Source organism: Exophiala dermatitidis (assembly GCF_000230625.1).
Source record: "Exophiala dermatitidis NIH/UT8656 unplaced genomic scaffold supercont1.3, whole genome shotgun sequence".
In the NCBI taxonomy this organism is placed as follows: Eukaryota; Fungi; Ascomycota; class Eurotiomycetes; order Chaetothyriales; family Herpotrichiellaceae; genus Exophiala; species Exophiala dermatitidis.
In genome coordinates, this window is record NW_008751648.1 from 3078785 (window position 1) to 3096341 (window position 17557).

The following is a 17557-nucleotide window of genomic DNA, read 5'->3' on the forward strand; positions in this document are numbered from 1 at the left end:
CACAGCGGAATGACTAAGGCATCATCATCATCATGGTGAACTATACCACCCACACAATTTTGCATCATGTATCGTGCAGTTGGGATTGATGGTGAGGATCTTCAAGACATAAATTCCGTAGTTAAGTACGATAAAAGAGGGTAAACTAGGTATGCAGAGCAGGGACTTTGGAAAATTGCCGCCAGTACGGCAATCGACACTGAGAATCCCATCCTTTGTCCATCTAAGACATGCGACTTTAGAAGTAGGCCTATCTCTCTGTCGAATTCGCAAGGCCTGTCAAGCGAGGTCTATCCCACTGCATCGCACTCACAACCATGCATAGGCCATGCCATCGCAACTGTAGTCTCGTCTCGAATCGCCTTACTTCATTCGATTTCATCTAATCTAGTAAGCCGTGCCATCTATCCTGTCTTTCCACTCTATTCATCATCCGCAACAGCAGGCGGCTCAGCCAAGTACCCCTTATCCTCAAGGTACTTGACGATAATCTTAACGGCATCCTCGACAGAAGTCTTATCCGAATGGATATGAATCTCCGGCTTCAGAGGTTCCTCATAGGGCGCACTGATTCCCGTAAACTCGGGGATTTTGCCCTCCCGAGCCTTCTTGTACAGACCCTTGGGGTCACGCTGCTCGGCGACCTCGACAGGGACATCGATCCAAACCTCAACGAAAGGACATCCCTTTTCGCCGCCGGGTCGTTCGGCCTCGTGCAGTTGACGCGCCAGGTCCCGGTCGGCTCGGTACGGGCTGATGAAGCTGGTGATGGCGATGGTGCACGAGTCGGCAAACAACTTGGCCACTTCGGCGATGCGGCGGATGTTTTCTTCGCGGTCCTTGGGAGAGAAGCCGAGGTCCTTGTTGAGCCCGAATCGGATGTTGTCCCCGTCTAGACGGTACGCGGCTTTGCTGTACGGTTTGCGCAGCAGTGCTTGTTCCAGCGCCACGGCGATGGTCGACTTGCCGCTTGCGGAGAGGCCCGTCAGCCAGATCGTGAAGCCGGTCTGTTTGCGAAGCCCGGCCCGGATTTCGGGCGTCAGGGGCGTGGGGTGGTAGTGGATGTTGCTGTTGGTATTATCAGAGATGTGTAAGTGGATTGAAGACATGGCACATAAGATAGCACTCGACATGCAGCAGCAGCAAGAGCAGTAGACAACAAGGGAAATTAGGCAAGGGAAATTAGGTCAGCAGTGTAGGTCTGGACGAGGTGCTGGCTGCTTATTATGCGAATCATCAACGTTTTGAGCAAAACAATCCCCAGGCCGTGCTGGACACAAAAAAAGAAGTTGACCCATTCTATGCCCTGTTGTGCTATGCTATGCTGTGCTATGCTGTGCTATGCTGGGCAAACCCAAGGCAAAGGGACGGACGTAACATACGTGGCCATGATTGGAAAAACTTTGGTCGAGAGAGACGCTTGTGTCTCTACCGGCGATATCTGGATTTGATGCCTTTCAAGTTGTCCAACCGATGTGCTGACCTGTGTATCGTATCGGCCGTGGATGTGATGATAAGCGACGCTCAATCCTGCGCCGTCGTCTCACCGAAATGTAAAAATGGAGTCAGCCTCTTCGTAGCCTCCTTTTTCCCGTCCACGATCTTTTTTGGCCGTGCCAAGTCTAATGGTCCGAGCTTTTCTGGGGACTTGGCCCCAAAATAAAGAGGCCGCGAGGCCACCAACTCAGACGACGCGTTCAACAATTGCGCCGCGCAATTCTGCTTCTCAATAGGCCTTGAATGCCTGATGATGCCATAGCTCGATGTTTTCTGAAGAAAGCCAGCACATCATTTTGTCTCGTCGTATCTGCGTGGCCTCTTCCATTGCAAGTCTGGCTGCCGTCCTCGACACATGTCATACATGTCATGGTTCGTTTGCATGCGCGGCCTGAACCAACGTCTTTCCCATGCCTCAAAGGACGTCCGGTTCTCAATGGAACGACCGTCCGCCGGCTCCATGCTTCTGCCCTCAACCTTGTCAGGCTCGATCAGCGCGCAACCAGGTGTGAACCCGGGGTTTCGTTCATGATCCCAGATTTGCTTTGCCCATTGCATTCTTTTCGATCCATCTGGCATTCTTGATCCATCATTTCCGGTCTCTGGATCGCGCATCTACTTCCAACGCCTCTCAAGCAAACATTGTGGCTACCATGTGGCCACCCCAGGGGAGGACGCAGATTCGGTTCGTGTCGATATTCGAGGCGGCCTGGACGGTTGCAGATTTAGTGTCAAGCTTGGTTTTCGATTTCGAAAGGAGTCTCCATGGAGATCCGACTTCTGGTGCTTGATCTTCCTGATTGACCTTCTCTCAGATCTTGCCTTGTCGTACTACCCGTGCAGTTGACCTTTTATTTGTTTGACCTCCACTGTAGAAACAACTGACGGCCGTCGTCGGCTAGGATGCGACCTAGGTAGGGGTCTTTCTGCAAATTCTGGTACGTGTTCCTTGAGAAGTCGGTGTGTTACTTGGGGTATCGCCTGCTTGCAGTCCCCGGGAAGACGACGGCATGATTAGCATTCAGACTGCGGGCAGCAGGGTTGTCAGCACCTCCAGTCTTCCAGACAAAGAAGATGACAGCAAAAGGTCGTTCCATGTAGGACGTGTACGACATGTTCCACCATCAATGGAGGAGAACTCCCCTCCATGATCTAGCAGATAAGTACCCCCTATGGGATTTCTTTGTTCAGCCTGATTGCTCTCAATCGTGCCTTGACCGTACATTCGCCAACCCACTCAACGTGACGGTTTCCGCGTGTTTGCTTTTTTTTCTGGCTTGGGGACTTGATCGATGCTTATGACCATAGGAAGTCAACCGACGACCACTGAACATTGTGATGCTCTTCAACAGTGTGATGATGATGGTTGTGGCCTTTGGCTAGCCAAGACTTGTCTGACTCCTGAGACAGTCCACGAGGGTCTGGAATCGATCGTCGCAGGGCAGGGGAAGAAGTTGCAGGCGAATAAACAAGAGGAGGAGGGAGACAAGGAAGACGACATTCCCCGGAGGAAGAATCGAATTCACTTCGACCTCAGACTGCGGCTTCGACTGCGACTGCGACTGCGCCAACGCCGGCGACTTGAACACAGGCGACTCGGACAATTGGAACTTGAACACCAGCAACAACAGCAACAGCAACTTGGACATCGATCAATGGGCAAAGCGCACGGGAAGGCTCCCAGACTTCACTTCACCCTCTCTCCTACATTCACATTCGTTTCACCGCGCGTTTGCTGTAGGTTTGGCATGAATAGAAAAGTCCACTTTACTGTTTGCATCAGTTTGGGTTTTCCTTACCGTGTAATGTCCCTTCACATCACCATTTCCACTGCCATCAGAGCCGTCGACGACAACCAGGTCTGCTCTACTCTACCTCTCCACCACAAGGGACGACGCTTTTCTCATCGCTCCGTTGCCTTCCGTCCCTCTGCTTCCGTTCCGCCTTCACCTCTCCCTCTACACTCCATCCTCGCCTCTCTCCTGTCTCCTATCCAATCATGGCGGTTTGGGAAAAGGTCCTGAAAGTGGTCGGCGGTCGTGGTAAGCACAATACTCGCTTGGCGCAACGCGCGCAATCAGTCAATCTCAGCTAACACGACGGTCGAACAGCGCTGGCCGAGAAAAGCGAACAAAAGCGACTGGAGCGCGAGTATGAAGATGCCGCAGCAGCCCTCAAGCTCATCACGGTGGTGGCCAATGAGCCACGGATTGAATATCCTGTTAGCCGTAAAGATTGACCGCGTCCGATGTGATCGTTGGAAAACTGAATATCATTGCAGGTCCGTCCTCGATCTACAGCAACCCGATTCCCGAACGTCGCAAGCCTACCGAAAGAACCTTGCACCCTCCCAAGAAACCCGTCTACGAGCGATGCGCCTCGAGCCCTGTCATTCCAGTCTTCGCCAAACAACCGACTCTGGCGGGTCCACCCGACATTACGGCTCGTGACCTCAACTCGGAAGACCTGAAGAGGAACTACAGCTGCGACAATGTCTGGAACGTCAAAGACCAGCCTCTTCCTCCCCTGCCCCAGATGACGGGATTTGGAAGGTACCGAAGGGCGGTGAATGCATCTGTTGAGTGGCAGCTCGAGCATCTCCATCACAACCTCCATGATATGGGCGCGGTGATTGTGAACCACCTTGGAGATTGTCCTCCAGCTGGGTTGGACCCTGAAACCTGGCAGGGATACCGAGCTCGCCATTCACGTGCGAGCAGCACAGCGAGCTCTCGCAGTTCCAGTTCCGGACCTGCCGTAACGACTCCGGCCGTGGAATACTTGGACACGGCGACTGGTACCCGGGTCAGCCGTGGGTTCTTCCCATCCGCCACTTCGAGCGCCGCAAGCTCCCTTAAAGATGGGTCGGGCTACTACCGACGAGACTCGAATATGTCTAAGCCCAATTCGACGAGCCCAGCCAGTGACGGGGATACCAAATATAAGCGACGTCCCGTCAGCCGCGGGTCACCATATCGACACACGAGCACCACTTCAATGAGCCCTTTGACGGCTATCAGCGAAACACAGGAGGCTCATCACTATGTTCCTCGCAAGATCGAAAAGCCCTGTGAGTTTGACGAGGATGGCGACGCGGAGAATGCCGTGGCTTCGGATGACGATGACGAGTTTGATTGCGACTGGACCGACATGTTGGAGGTTGGTGGTGGTGCCAATACTAGCAATCTCACCAGGGGCCTTGAACGAATTTCGTCAGCACGGGCTATGGGCAATGCCAGACTGGCTTTGACCAGACAGCGTACCAATTCTTCAGAACGACCCAGATCACGAGCGGCAAAGCGAGCGGTACCTGACCGGTCCAAGACTATCAAAGCGGTAACACGTCCGGCACAGCGTCGTATTCTGTCGAGAAAACAGTCGGATACCGCACATGCCGTCCAGGCAGCAATTCTTCAGCAAACCAAAGGAGAGGAGACGTCGAAGCATGAAGCTGAAAATGGAAATGGAAATGGTCGTGGTCGGAGCACTGCGAGAGTGCCGGCCCAACCGGGAAAGCCATCCATCGCAGAGCCTTTGTCAAAAGCAGGAAACCAATCTGTTGCAGAGAAGAAGACTATTTTGGCTGTCAAGGACGGACAAACGACCTGTGACACTTTATCTCCAGCAAGTACATTGCAGCTGCCGGCCAGGGCAAACCGAGAAAGATCGAGCACCGTGCTAAGAATACAGCGCCAGGAACCTCAGGTGGCACACGAAGCCACGGAAAACAAAGCAAGATGAGGAACGAACCTTTGACAGGAGGCCTGAAGGCACACCAAGATCCCAGTGGCTCCTACGATGCCATGGTTGTGGACAGACCATTCGTCTCCACGTTGACGACATGCAACCACAACCGGAATCACGACGGGGTTTAGGACGCGCGCGGCATATCGGCAAAGAGCAGGGACCAGCGTCGACGACTACTTTTCACCATTCGGGCATGGACGAGAAATGAACTTGAAATATGGGACAATTTGCTCTTTCGGGTGTACATTGCGAATCAACAAAGCGGTGGTAATGGATTTTTCGGGGCGGAGGAGATAATGAGCAGACCACGCACACAATCCAACAAGGCATTGCACCACAACTCGGCCGCCCATAACCAACAAAGCATGCACACCATTCAGCAGAGGCATTCCTCTGTTGGATAGCTTGTGCTTGCTTGTAGGGGTTCAGGGGGCAGGTCATGCACTATTCTACGGAATGGAGATGGGCGACCGCTTTCCCTCTGCATACGAATTTCGGGGCAATCATGTGTATCATGGGCTTGCACAAACGAACCGCAATAGTGGTTCTTTTTTCTTTCGGGAGCAAGTCAACAGCAAGGACAATTGTACAGAGCTTGCAACAAACATCGTCTGCGCTTGACAGATCGAGTTCTGTCACTGCTCACAAGCGAAACGGACAGAAATCAGGTTCGGCCAGAAACAAACAACAGCACAATTGAAGGGCCTGACTCAGGCTTACTCGATGGGAGTACGGCGCTCAGATACCTAACAGGTACTGGTACTAGGTGGTTAGTTAGGACTGCCAGCCTTGCCATCATATGCAGTATGTTGCTGTTTTTGAGATATTTTCAATGCTTTTCAAACATGGCATCACTTCGATCCATCCACATCCATCTGGCTTGACTTGACTTGGTCTTTTGTTGCTTGATTTCTCTATGCTATCTATCTTATCTTCAATGTGTCTTTGTGAGTCCTCTCCTCTTCCATACTGCTGGCGCTCATTGCAAATGTACAATCAGATGAGGACGAGCTTCACATTGCTTCTACAATTGTAGCATAGGTACTGCCACAGTGATCGGCTGGGTACTCTCAGATCCTCAGATCCTTTTCCCCAGTCACCCAGTCACTTACCCTCGCGGAGACGCTGGCGCTTACTCACTCACTTCGACACTACGTAGCTTTCCCAAGCAAAAAGTCCACCACAAAGTCCGCCACCTCCTCCGGCTTTTCAACCATCGGCAAATGCCCCGCGTCCTGAATCACCTTGAACAGCGCTTTCGACTCATGGTTGCTCTCCGCCTCCGAACCCAACTGTCCCGCCAACGCCTCCATACTCTTGGGCAACACGCCATCTTTGGCCCCGACGAGAAACGCACCCTTTTTGACCCCCCAATCATCGTGTTTATTGTACTTTTTCACCAGGTCCATGTAATCGTACCCAAACAGAGCCGCGACACCACGTCGGAACTCGGGCAGTGAATTCGTCGCCACCATGTTTTTGACGCGTGCGATTTCAGAGACCAGGTCCGGGTCTGTGTCGGAGAATGAGGACTCGGCGAACCAGCGCCGGACGGTGAGTTCGGCGAGGGTGTCGCCTACGACTTGGGTCACGAGACTGTGAACTTGAGTTGTGCCGCTCTCGTTGCCCGCGTCTTGAGGGTGCTCACGCTCGGGCAAGCCCTCGCTCCCCCACGGCGCAATCAACGTCCCCCTTTTGCCCTCCTTTTCCGCCACAGCGACCCTCTCCTCCCAAGTCTGTTTATTCCCATTCGGAGACTTGCCCGACGTATCACAGGCAATAAACCGATCTACTCGCTCGGGATACTTGAGAGCCGTCGCCAGCGCCGTGACACCACCCATCGACACGCCCACGACGCCCGCAGCGCGGGGGATACGCAATGCATCCAGTAAACAAATGACATCTTTTGCAAGCAGGTCCACTGTCACGGGGATATTCTTGTCACCAGAAACTAAAGTCCTGCCGCGCGACAGGAACCGAAGGACGCGGAATTTGCGGTTCCGGATTTCAGGCCGTTGCCAGAAGGACTGTAGAAACCGGTCCCAGATGCCGTAGGTGACTAGGACGGAGTTGATGAGGACTAGAACTGGTGAGGTGTCAATGGCAGTGCCGTCGATATCGTGTTCCACTGAGAGGTTGATGTTGTTTCCTTCGAGACGGAAGGGTAGGATGGCGCCGTCGGGGGTGGTGATGTAGGATTCGATGGCTGAGACGGACAGGCCCTGTGGATGTGATTGCGCGGGAATCGTCTTGGTTAGTTTGTCTGGTGATGTCCAGGGTTGCACGATGGCGAGGTGGCGAGGGGCTGTGCCGAAGGTGTAGAATAGTTCGTAGGATCGTGTGATAGTGATACCAGATGGTTGTTGTTGCAGGATAGACGATATCTCGGAGTGAATGTCCTTGACTGTTGGGGACGGTGCAAACTCGTTGATCAAGACTAGTTCGATTTGACCGTCCTGTCTTGGCTCGAGGTAGGATGTCTTGAACCATGATGTCCGTCTCCAGCCGGGCAATTGGGCGATCTTGTCAAGGGCAGAAGTGGAGATGAGTTGAGAGATGGCTGTATCGGCTGAAACTAGTACTCGTGTCGTGGTCAGGACGTTTCCTTTGGCGTTGGCGTCGAAATGTTCCGGGGATTCGAGCTTGACGAAAGTTTGTTCGTTGACTTTCTCGCCGACAAAGTCGAGGAGGAGCCGGTCGACCCAGATCTGGGCCATGACGTCGATTTCGCGCTGGGATTTGCCTGGTGGTGCTCGGAGGTATTGGTATGGCGCGTCGTTGAATTGGGACATGTCGGAGACGTCGTAGATGGCTAGGTATTTTGGTTTGGATTGCGTGCCTTTGCCTTGGGAGGAGGAGGAGGAGTCAAGATCGGTGGCTCGGTAGCGGAAGCCGTTTTGGATAAAGGATGACAATCGGGTTCGGTTGGGTCCGTGTTCGTTGTTGTACCAGTCGTGGAAGAGGGCGGGCGATAAGGATGGTTTCGGTTGCATTGTCACAAAGAGGAGGCCGCGGGTTGGGCTGGTGGATGAGGATGTCGTCGCCATGGTGTCGGTGGGCTTTAACCTTGGGTTGAGCAGCTGACGATATCGATCGGCTCCGTGCCTCGATGCTGGAGTTCAATATAACGGATTTGATGTCTGGACAAAGAGAGCGATGCTGAGATGAATGGATTGAATCAATCAATCAATGATAGTTCTTTCGGGATATGGTTGAAGTATTACTGAGTCAGTAGGCCTGTACAGGTATGGTCGACAACTCCGATCTTGCGCCGGCGTGTCGTGCAGTACAGTTCAACGGGTGGAACAGCTTCTCTGGTGTTGTCTGCTCTTCAGTTCGAGGAATGGCCTTGCACTGTGAATTTTTGCTAAGAGTGAGGCTCGATCAGTTGATTCACGTCAAAGTTTCTGGTTTCTGGTATACCGTCGGAGAACAAAAGACACGGCATCGGCAACATCAACCGGGTAGAACCTGAGGTGCTCAAGATTAAAGGTCCCCAGACGCCATCTGCCGTGCCCAAGTGCCTAGGAGCTTTTTGGGGCTTTTGACTGTATCCCGTTGGTGGTTGCCGACGCCGACCAGAGCACAAAACCCCACTGGCACCGACAATGACGGGGCACTAATCACTAATAACCCCCCGAATACACTCCCCTATAGCATTTATCGTACAGGAGCTATACCTAAAATATGGGGCCGAGGGAGCCTGCCCTGGGGTAAGCAGGAAAAGACCTTATCCGCCGGGGGTTCGAGCGACACTGCAGATCGCTATACTCTGGCCAGCAGCCTAAGACTCGGCCAACGATACTATACTGTACATGGATGTCGACAAGACCACTCTATAGGATACCATTTTCTTCATCAGGCATTACAAGACTGAATCCACAGCATCAGCTAATCATACCAAATAGCATTCATTCCAAACCCCGGCTCCTTGATATCAAGATGGGCCACCCTGGACAAATATCCCTGGTGCCAACGATAGATCTCAACCCACCCGTCCTGGTCGTCGGTCAAGGCCAGCCACTCGTCTGTCCACGGACACGGGCTCACGGCATTAGAGTGGCCGCCGCTGTTGGGCGTCGGATTGATACACAGTTGGCGCTCGACTTGACCTTGGGGGCCCAGCTTGAATGCGCTGATGTACCCGGTGACACTGTGCGAGTTGGATCTGGCCGTGGCGAAGAGATACTCGCCGCTCTGGGAACAGAAGACCACGTCGGAGCGGTACATTTTCTTGAGATCTCGCACTCCTGGAGGCACAAGCGGGAAGACATTGTGGGTGAAGACGGGCAGATGGGTGTCCTCGTCAATCACGTAGACGGCCAGGCGGTTCCCGGCTTCCATCAGTACATATAGATAATGGCCGCTGGGGTGGATGTCGACCCATCGAGGATGATCTCCTATCGCGGGTGCGTCGACGCTGCCGACGAGAGTGAGTGTGCCGTCGTCGGCCTTGCGATGCATCCAGATCTTGTCCCCCCACATGTCGGCCGAGTAGAGGTACGTTTCACTAGGGTCGAACACCATGCCGTGGATGGCGGAGCCTTCGCTGTATTCGTAGTTCTGGATGTTCTCGGCAAGAGTTCCGTTCTCATCGACGGAGAAGACGTTGCCGTAGCCCGCATGTTCGTAGAACGGGTTGCCGTAGACGCAGTACGGTGGCTTTTTGGCTGCTAGAACAAAGATGGCTCGGGTCCTGGTGTCGTGGCTCTGGGCGCGAGCTGAGTTGAGTCGTGTCAGCCTCCGCATCAGCATCTGCAGCCTTCGTGTAGAAGTAGAGTTGAGCTGGGAGTCGACTCACGGTCATGGCTCATGGGATGCGAGACCTGGTGGGAGATGTCGTCGGGTGCCTTTACGGCGTGGCTGGACCATTTCTTCATGGAGGCGCCATAGATGTTTTTGCGTGCATGCTAAGCAGAATGCAACAAATTAATACCACAACAGAACACAACAGATTAATATCGTCAGAGACCGGTGATGGAAATATATTATGCAGCACTCACGTCAAAGGTCATCCATGAAATCGGCTCATCTTCAGGAATGCTGGTTTTCTTGACCAGTTTCAAGGTCCATGCCTCGTCGTCAAACTCGACGGTGAAGATTGCTCCCGGCGGTGTCCATGTGCCTATCATCAAATGATGCTTCATTTTCAATCCAGTTCAGTGATAGCATACCTAACATACAGACACACATGTATACGGCTGAATACTTTCACTTTGATACATGATGCCAGCCCTACCGTCTCCAAGCAGAGATCGATGGCTGAGGCCCACGCAATGCCGAAATGATTGCCGAAGACCAACCAGAAGCCCACTCGCCCGCTTTGCCCACAACACTTTTGACTGTTACTGGTAAATTCGGGGATGCAGCGGGTCACGAATCAATCCAGACGATGTGGGAGAGGACAATGACAGCTTGAACCCTTTTCCTATTAACTTCTGGCCCCGACAACCAGATCCGAGCCTCGATGCTTGATCCGATTGGAGTTGGCTCGTCTCTCATTGGTGGCACGGTTGACAGGCCGTTTGTGCTGCTTGCTCCGAAGTCAACTACCGGGCGGATGTGCTTGTGCTGCTCGCCACGCATCACCATGGCTGGTATTTCCCCAGAGCTGCCATAAGGTATATATATATCTATGAAGTCAGCTCGGAAGACCCTGTGGAGAGGAGAGCAGCAATCCGTCCTCCCGCGTCAAATTACAACTCTGTCTTGAGCATCTCATTTTTTCTGAGCATAAAACGCAACGACGACATTACTGATTACACAGTTTATATAACATAGCCACCTCTACAGCCTCCTTACAGCATCATGGCAGCCACCACCGAGGCTCAAGTCCAGGCCAACGGCACCACCAACGGTACCACCGACTTTAAAACCAATGGCGCAACCAACAGCACAACCAACGGAACGGACAAGATCCAAAATCACAAATATGACCCCAAATTCACCCAGAGTCTGATTGACGCCATGGGGCCCAACACGCCCGACCGAGCCCGGTTCGTCCTGGGCAACCTGATCCAACACCTGCACGACTTCATCCGCGAGACAGAATTGACGCCTGAGGAATGGATGCGAGGAGTCAAGTTCATCAACTCGATCGGCCAGATCAGCGACTCGAAGCGAAACGAAGGGCAACGGATCTGCGATGTCTTGGGGATCGAATCGCTGGTCGATGAGGTCGCCAACAAGATCATGCTGGACAGCGACGAGACGCCAACATCTTCAACCATCCTCGGGCCTTTCTGGAGCCCTCACGCGCCATTCCGTGAGCTCGGCGACAGCATCGTGCAGGACCCTTACCCTACCGGCCGTGTGACCTTGATGCACGGCGTGGTCAGCGACTGCAAGACCGGCAACCCCATTCCCAACGCTGTCGTGGACATCTGGCAGGCCTCGGCCAACGGCAAATACGACTTCCAGGACGACAACCAGTCGACCAACAACCTGCGCGGCAAGTTTCGCACAAACGAAAAGGGCGAGTACTGGTACTACTGCTATCATCCCACCGCCTATTCTTTGCCCACCGACGGTCCCGCCGGTGTTTTGTTGAGGCTGATGGACCGTCATCCCATGCGGCCCGCCCATATTCATCTCATGGTCAGTGCCGACGGCTACAGGTCGTTGACTACCCAGCTATACCCGCGTGACGACCCCTACGTCACCAGCGATTCGGTCTGTGCCGTCAAGGAGGACCTCTTGCTCGATTTTAAGCCCTCCAAGGATCCAAAGGCCGAGTTGGATCTCGAATATAATGTCACTCTGGCCCCGTTGAAGCCGGGCCAGAAGGCCGGTTGGGTCCATACTGTTTTCTAGCGAATGATTTTGTCTTTTTTTCCGGTTCTGACGATGAATTTGCATGGTTATGTAATGTTGGATCTGTGTTATGTCGTGCCTAGCGATACGTATCTCATGTTGCTGAATGGAAACGAATTGTTTCTTCGATCTTGTACCCACAAAAAGGGCGCCCGCCACGTGGTTGGTACCTGATTTCAAGTTGTCAGTATCGCCGGTCTCTGTAGAGCCATACTGGTGGTCTCTACACCATATACCTGGTTTATATGTAAAAGAATCGTGTTGGGCCCTCAGCTTGCGAAGCAGTTCAAATTCCGTAACCTGACAGGACACGTAAAAGTCCTCTGCTATCGAAACCAGCTCTGTGAGGCATATATACTCTTTGTCCATTCAACACCTTCCTTTCCCTCCTTCATCTTTCAGCAACATCCAGCATTTGCATCTTTCCCTCTTTTCTCAAATCAACCATCCCTCATCATCTCAAACTCCTCTATACTATATACTATATATCCTTCAATCAATCACAATGCGTCTCCCCTACGCCCCCTCAACACCACCACCCAACGCACCCCCCTCCGTCAGCGACATCTACACCCGCATCGCTGCCCGCCGCCATCCCCGGCCCCTAATCCCCCTCGACATGACACTCCTACACTCACCACCCGTGGCCAGCGGATACAACGCGTTCGTGGGCGCTCTTCGCACCGACACAATCGTCCCACAGTCGATTCTCGAGCTGGCCATTTCCCGCGTCGCCATCCTCACCGACGCCGTGTACGAATGGAACATCCACGCCTCTTTGGCATTAAAGGCTGGCTTGGACCCGATTGTGCTTGCCGCTGCAAAGGACACGCCTAAAGGAGAGTTTGGTACCGTCCGTGAGGGATCTCAAGCAGCGTCGGAATTGAGTGACTTGCACAAAGCTGTGCTAAATTACACCGATCAAGTCACGCTGAATGTCAAGGTTGACGATGTGGTGTTTGAGAATTTGACCAAACATTTCGGCCACAGAGAGGTCGTCGAATTGACCACTGTTGTTGCTGGTTATAATGCCGTCAGTAGGATTTTGGTGCCCTTGGATGTGGGGGAGAATAATGATAAGAAGATGAAGACGGTTCAGGAGTTGGTTGATGAGTTGAGGGGTTGACAACGGTGGCTATAAAAATGCATAGCTGTATTTCCTAGAGGTATACACAATGTATATATTCTTTGTGGATTGGTCCGCGAGGCTGCCGTTCTCCCTCAGCCTGATCGATCAATATCACCCTTGCGCCCGCCACTATCCTCTCCCTATGTTGTGTACGTACCTGATGATCTGCTGAGTACAGTCCAAGCTCCCACCGGCATCACTCGATCACGATGAAACTGATAATCGTCCATCCTCACGATACTGTACCATGCTAAAGCTATTCATGCTACCTCGATCGCTCGCTACTCCATAGCTCCCAATCACCATAACACCACCACTGCTGCATCGCGAACCTAATGCGACTGTTTAATTCTTTACAGACCTCTTCATGATCAACAAGATGGCTTTCTATCGCCACTGAATAAGCACCATCCGCAGCGCATGGCACCGCGCTTTCACCAAGCCTAATCATAATTACTCCTCTCTTCAGCAGCTCGAAACACATGCGCACTGCCAGATCCAGTTCCCCATCCCTCCGGCGGCCGCAAGGCTGAAGACCACCAACGTCCAGAGTCGCACGACACGACAGCACATTTCATTTTCAGGCTTGAAGTTGAAATCTTCTCCCGTTTCGCATTGTGTATCACGGCGGCGCTCTGGCCCATCTATGTTTCATTCGAGAATCAATACTGCTGTTGAACACCCAAACCCCAAACCAAAAATAATCATGTCTGCCCCGACAACATCACAGAAACGTCCTTTTCCCTACGACAACAGCAACGATGATCATGATCCCAGTGAGCCAACCTTCTTCATATCATCTCCGATCGTCGACCGATCATCAACCTTTGTCGCACACTTCCATCCACACCGACTCTCGCGCCGGGTCAGTACCACTACGACTCCCAGTACTGCATCGACATCTCTTACATCAACCGTCAAATCCGCACAATCTCACCCCGCCTTCCGCACCGCCGACCACCGCATGGTCGCATGGCGTCGACCATCAGGCCAGCGAACACTAACAATACCAGCATCATCAACAACATCACCGTCAACATCACAACCCGTATCCAGCAAACCAATCTACGCCACCGGCTCCGACGACGACGGCGAGAAATACGCCGGCAAACGGCTTGAGAAAGTCCTTGCCGATCTTGACGTGGAAGGTATTATCGTCGTGGCGAGATGGTACGGCGGCATCATGTTGGGACCCGTGCGGTTCACGCATATTGAGAATGTGGCGAAGGAAGCTATTGGGAAATGGAGGGCTTATGAACGTGAACGGGAACGTGGAGGACAGAAGCGGATGAAGATTGATGGGAATCAAGGAGGACAGCAATCTCAATCTTTGGAGAAAGAACAAGCCGACCGCTCCCGACTAGCCAAACAGTTGGTCGAGAGGGATCATAGCATTGTCGTGCTGAGGGGCTTGCTTGCTGAGAAACAGGGAAACCAAAAGATAAAGACCCACGAAAAGACAGGCGACACGAAGATCGAGGCTGATGGCGATGGCGGTGCCAGTGCCAGTGCCAGTGCCGACACCAATATCAATTCGAGCCCCTTGGACCCGCACGCCAATATCTCAAAACCGACCGCACTGGGGACGTCACCATCACCATCACCATCACCATCACCATCACCATCACCATCACTGAATGCGAAGCCGAATTCGACTGAGAATCCGACTCCGAATCCAGATCCGGATACCATTACTACTCGCAATCATGATCCAAGATCAAGTACTGTGCAAGACCGAGACCCAGCACAAGTTCAAGTTCAAGTTTCAAACTCGAACCAGCCAGTATCTGCTACTACTACTGCTACTGGTACTACTGTTGCTACTACTACTACTAGTCCTCCTCCTCCTACTACTCCTACCATTACCACCGAGACCGCCAGTCCTAGCGGTGTCAACGACAGCAGCACCGGCATCGACACCGGGAACACTACTCGTCCCAGCCCGAGCCGACAGTCACAATCACAACCACAACCACAACCAACCTCCGAGTCACACACTCAGACTACCAACAACGCTACTAGTCCTAACCCTACTAATCCGACAACCACAATCGAACACTACCTCTCTCTCCCCCTCCCACGCCTTCACCAACTCGAAAAGGCGCGCGACGCGACCATTGCGTTTATATTGAAGCAATTGGATAAGCTTGATCAAGAGGAGGAACGAGAACAGGCTCAGAAAGAACATGAACAATAAGATGGAATGGGAGAAGAGAATGGGCAAAGTCAAGCGAGGCTGCTGGAGCGGTATACAGGAGTAGAAGCCCTCTGGAGGTAGAAGGTAGCTTTACGACCAAGACAGAGGCCGAAAGTGAGGACTCGGATTGAGAGAGTACCTACCTATGGATAATACTATACTTAGCTTTGACGACGATGACGATTACGATGACGACCACAGTGCGACCATTCTATACCCATCCCAAGTTTGGTGATACTGATTCCCTATGAATGCCTGGTCAATCTATGGGACCCTGGTCATGCTTTGAAGCCTACGTGTCCTTCCTCCAATGTAATCAAGTTACAGGACACTATCTTAGGTACGATGGTGCATCAAGGATATCCACTACAACAATGGTCAATGCGAGTCCGGTTCAACCCAAAGGACATCTCTTTTGGGGCCTGTGAACTGGACTCTGGACCAGACGCCGTATCTTAGATACTACGACGACCAAGCAAGTCACTTGCAAGCCATTTGCTTCGGATCCTACAGTATCCGTCGAGGCCTTGTTAGACCAATCACTGGCAGTTGTAGGGTATTTGATTCTTCATTCGTTGATTGATGTAATGTCATTGCCGGTCTAGACGAGCAACTAACTTCAGGTCCAGTGACCGGTTTGTTCTTCACTTCAATGGAAGAGGCCATGTCCTCAGCACTCAGCTCGTCATGCTTCATGCAGTGTCACATAGCTCAGTCTCCGGTGGTAGCATATACATTCCATCAGGATAATATCTTCCATTCGTAGCATGCAAGCCCTCTTTGCAGCACTGATGTCCGTGCTGTCAATAGTACTCGCTCGACACGAGCAAGATATGGCTCTTCTTCTTCTTCCATTGAAGTGTTGGGGTGTGCAAGTGTCTGGATTTACTCATCACCACCCTTGTCCTTCTTCTTGGACTTCTTGCTGGCTGGGGCGCCTTCTTTCTGAGTGTGGACCTTCAACTTCGTCCAGGATTCTTCAGGATCCCACTCGAATCCTTTGAGGTATGGCTCTTCCAACTCGTCGTCGGCCTGATGACATTGCCAATATTAGCAGAATCCAGTCCAGTCTTATTTGGTTACGCACCTTCTTCTTGAACTGTTTGTGAATGGCATCCAAGGCATCCTTGATGGTCACACCCTTCAAGTTCCGTGCCGTGACTTCCAGCCCTAACGGGAAATGCAGGTCGATCTTCTTCACAGGAGGTTCCGTGAGATGTTTCTTTAGAATGGATGGGTCTTCGATCGAGCTGGGCGAGGTGTTTAGTTTCCTGCGGCAGAGTCGTCGGTTAGTGACTGATACTGTGGAAGAAAAGGTGGTAGTAGTAGTCGTACCAGCCGGTTTTCTGCGTTTCGGGTGCCACAGCGATCTTGGTTCCCTCTTTCTCTGCGTTGTGTCAGTCTTGAGTCAATGGCTGATATCGGTGAGTGTGAACGTACCGAGATCATTGAGGTTCATCACTCCAGGAGCACTAGACGTTGTTCTTCGCTTCGTCGGCTCTTTGGCATCCTTGGGTGGTGAGCCGGCCACGCCGCCGATGGCGGAGTCGACTTTGGTGAGGTTTGACGTGTCGGCAGACATGATGGAGTGTGATGACAACTTGAACCAGATGGTGGTGGTCTCAAGATAGATAGGACACTGGCTGAAGCCTGGTATACAGTTAGATTGGACGCTGTAGTCTGAAAGTAGGGAGTGTGAGCATGGTGGTAGGGCACGGCTTACGGGCAACCAATGGCTGGACAGAGCAGTTTGTTTGGTAGTGAAGGCTGTTTGGTCGAGATGGATGGTAGTAGAAGGGATGAGAGAGGTAGAGGAGAGTTGGAAGCAGTAGCAGTAGTAGCAGGTAGTAGGTAACAAGGAGCAGATGGATGGTTGGGTGGTTTAGGCTGGTAAGCAATTGAGGGGTAAGGTCAGATCAACACTGCAGCAACAGTTACAGTCACGGTCACGGTCACAGGGTGGTCAATGTCATCAGCCGAGTCTCATATACTACTGAGCTGAGGGACGCGACAACAACAAGCACCACAGGGGGACACTGCATGCCAATGCGATGTCGGCCTCGGAGTCATCGGAGGTCGCAGTCCAAGTTATGCTCATCCTTGTGTCAACTGACCAGTTGGAGATTGAGGTACTTTCCTACAAGCAGTGCCCGGCATTGGCATTGCATGGTACA

General features: G+C 52.5%; 8 protein-coding genes across 8 annotated transcripts; 4 read left to right on the plus strand and 4 right to left on the minus strand.

Annotated features, from left to right (window-relative positions):
• Positions 1–92: 92 nt before the first annotated feature.
• HMPREF1120_04113 (adenylyl-sulfate kinase) lies at positions 93–1754 on the minus strand. The gene is made up of 2 exons (XM_009158220.1): positions 1383–1754; positions 93–1068 (listed from the first exon to the last, which is right to left on the minus strand). Exons 1-2 carry the CDS (start codon positions 1388–1390, stop codon positions 423–425), a joined length of 654 nt encoding a protein of 217 aa, XP_009156468.1. The 5' UTR covers positions 1391–1754; the 3' UTR covers positions 93–422.
• Positions 1710–6763, plus strand: HMPREF1120_04114 (uncharacterized protein). Its single transcript, XM_009158221.1, has 3 exons — positions 1710–3539; positions 3609–3725; positions 3779–6763. The coding sequence occupies exons 1-3, from the start codon at positions 3497–3499 to the stop codon at positions 5236–5238; spliced, it is 1620 nt and encodes a 539-aa protein (XP_009156469.1). The 5' UTR covers positions 1710–3496; the 3' UTR covers positions 5239–6763.
• HMPREF1120_04115 (alpha/beta hydrolase) lies at positions 6396–8291 on the minus strand (the record flags this gene model as incomplete). The annotated part of the gene is made up of 1 exon (XM_009158222.1): positions 6396–8291. The coding sequence occupies one exon, from the start codon at positions 8289–8291 to the stop codon at positions 6396–6398; it is 1896 nt and encodes a 631-aa protein (XP_009156470.1).
• An 844-nt stretch (positions 8292–9135) lies between these two features.
• Positions 9136–10391, minus strand: HMPREF1120_04116 (carboxy-cis,cis-muconate cyclase; the record flags this gene model as incomplete). Its single annotated transcript, XM_009158223.1, has 3 exons — positions 9136–9965; positions 10046–10154; positions 10248–10391. 3 exons carry the CDS (start codon positions 10389–10391, stop codon positions 9136–9138), a joined length of 1083 nt encoding a protein of 360 aa, XP_009156471.1.
• Positions 10392–11052: 661 nt separating this feature from the next.
• On the plus strand, positions 11053–12057 carry HMPREF1120_04117 (catechol dioxygenase; the record flags this gene model as incomplete). Its single annotated transcript, XM_009158224.1, has 1 exon — positions 11053–12057. One exon carries the CDS (start codon positions 11053–11055, stop codon positions 12055–12057), a length of 1005 nt encoding a protein of 334 aa, XP_009156472.1.
• Positions 12058–12562: 505 nt separating this feature from the next.
• HMPREF1120_04118 (uncharacterized protein) lies at positions 12563–13183 on the plus strand (the record flags this gene model as incomplete). Its single annotated transcript, XM_009158225.1, has 1 exon — positions 12563–13183. One exon carries the CDS (start codon positions 12563–12565, stop codon positions 13181–13183), a length of 621 nt encoding a protein of 206 aa, XP_009156473.1.
• A 649-nt stretch (positions 13184–13832) lies between these two features.
• HMPREF1120_04119 (uncharacterized protein) lies at positions 13833–15383 on the plus strand (the record flags this gene model as incomplete). The annotated part of the gene is made up of 1 exon (XM_009158226.1): positions 13833–15383. One exon carries the CDS (start codon positions 13833–13835, stop codon positions 15381–15383), a length of 1551 nt encoding a protein of 516 aa, XP_009156474.1.
• A 543-nt stretch (positions 15384–15926) lies between these two features.
• On the minus strand, positions 15927–17532 carry HMPREF1120_04120 (uncharacterized protein). The gene is made up of 5 exons (XM_009158227.1): positions 17107–17532; positions 16824–17033; positions 16719–16770; positions 16471–16654; positions 15927–16415 (listed from the first exon to the last, which is right to left on the minus strand). Exons 2-5 carry the CDS (start codon positions 16963–16965, stop codon positions 16269–16271), a joined length of 525 nt encoding a protein of 174 aa, XP_009156475.1. The 5' UTR covers positions 16966–17033; positions 17107–17532; the 3' UTR covers positions 15927–16268.
• Positions 17533–17557: the final 25 nt, after the last annotated feature.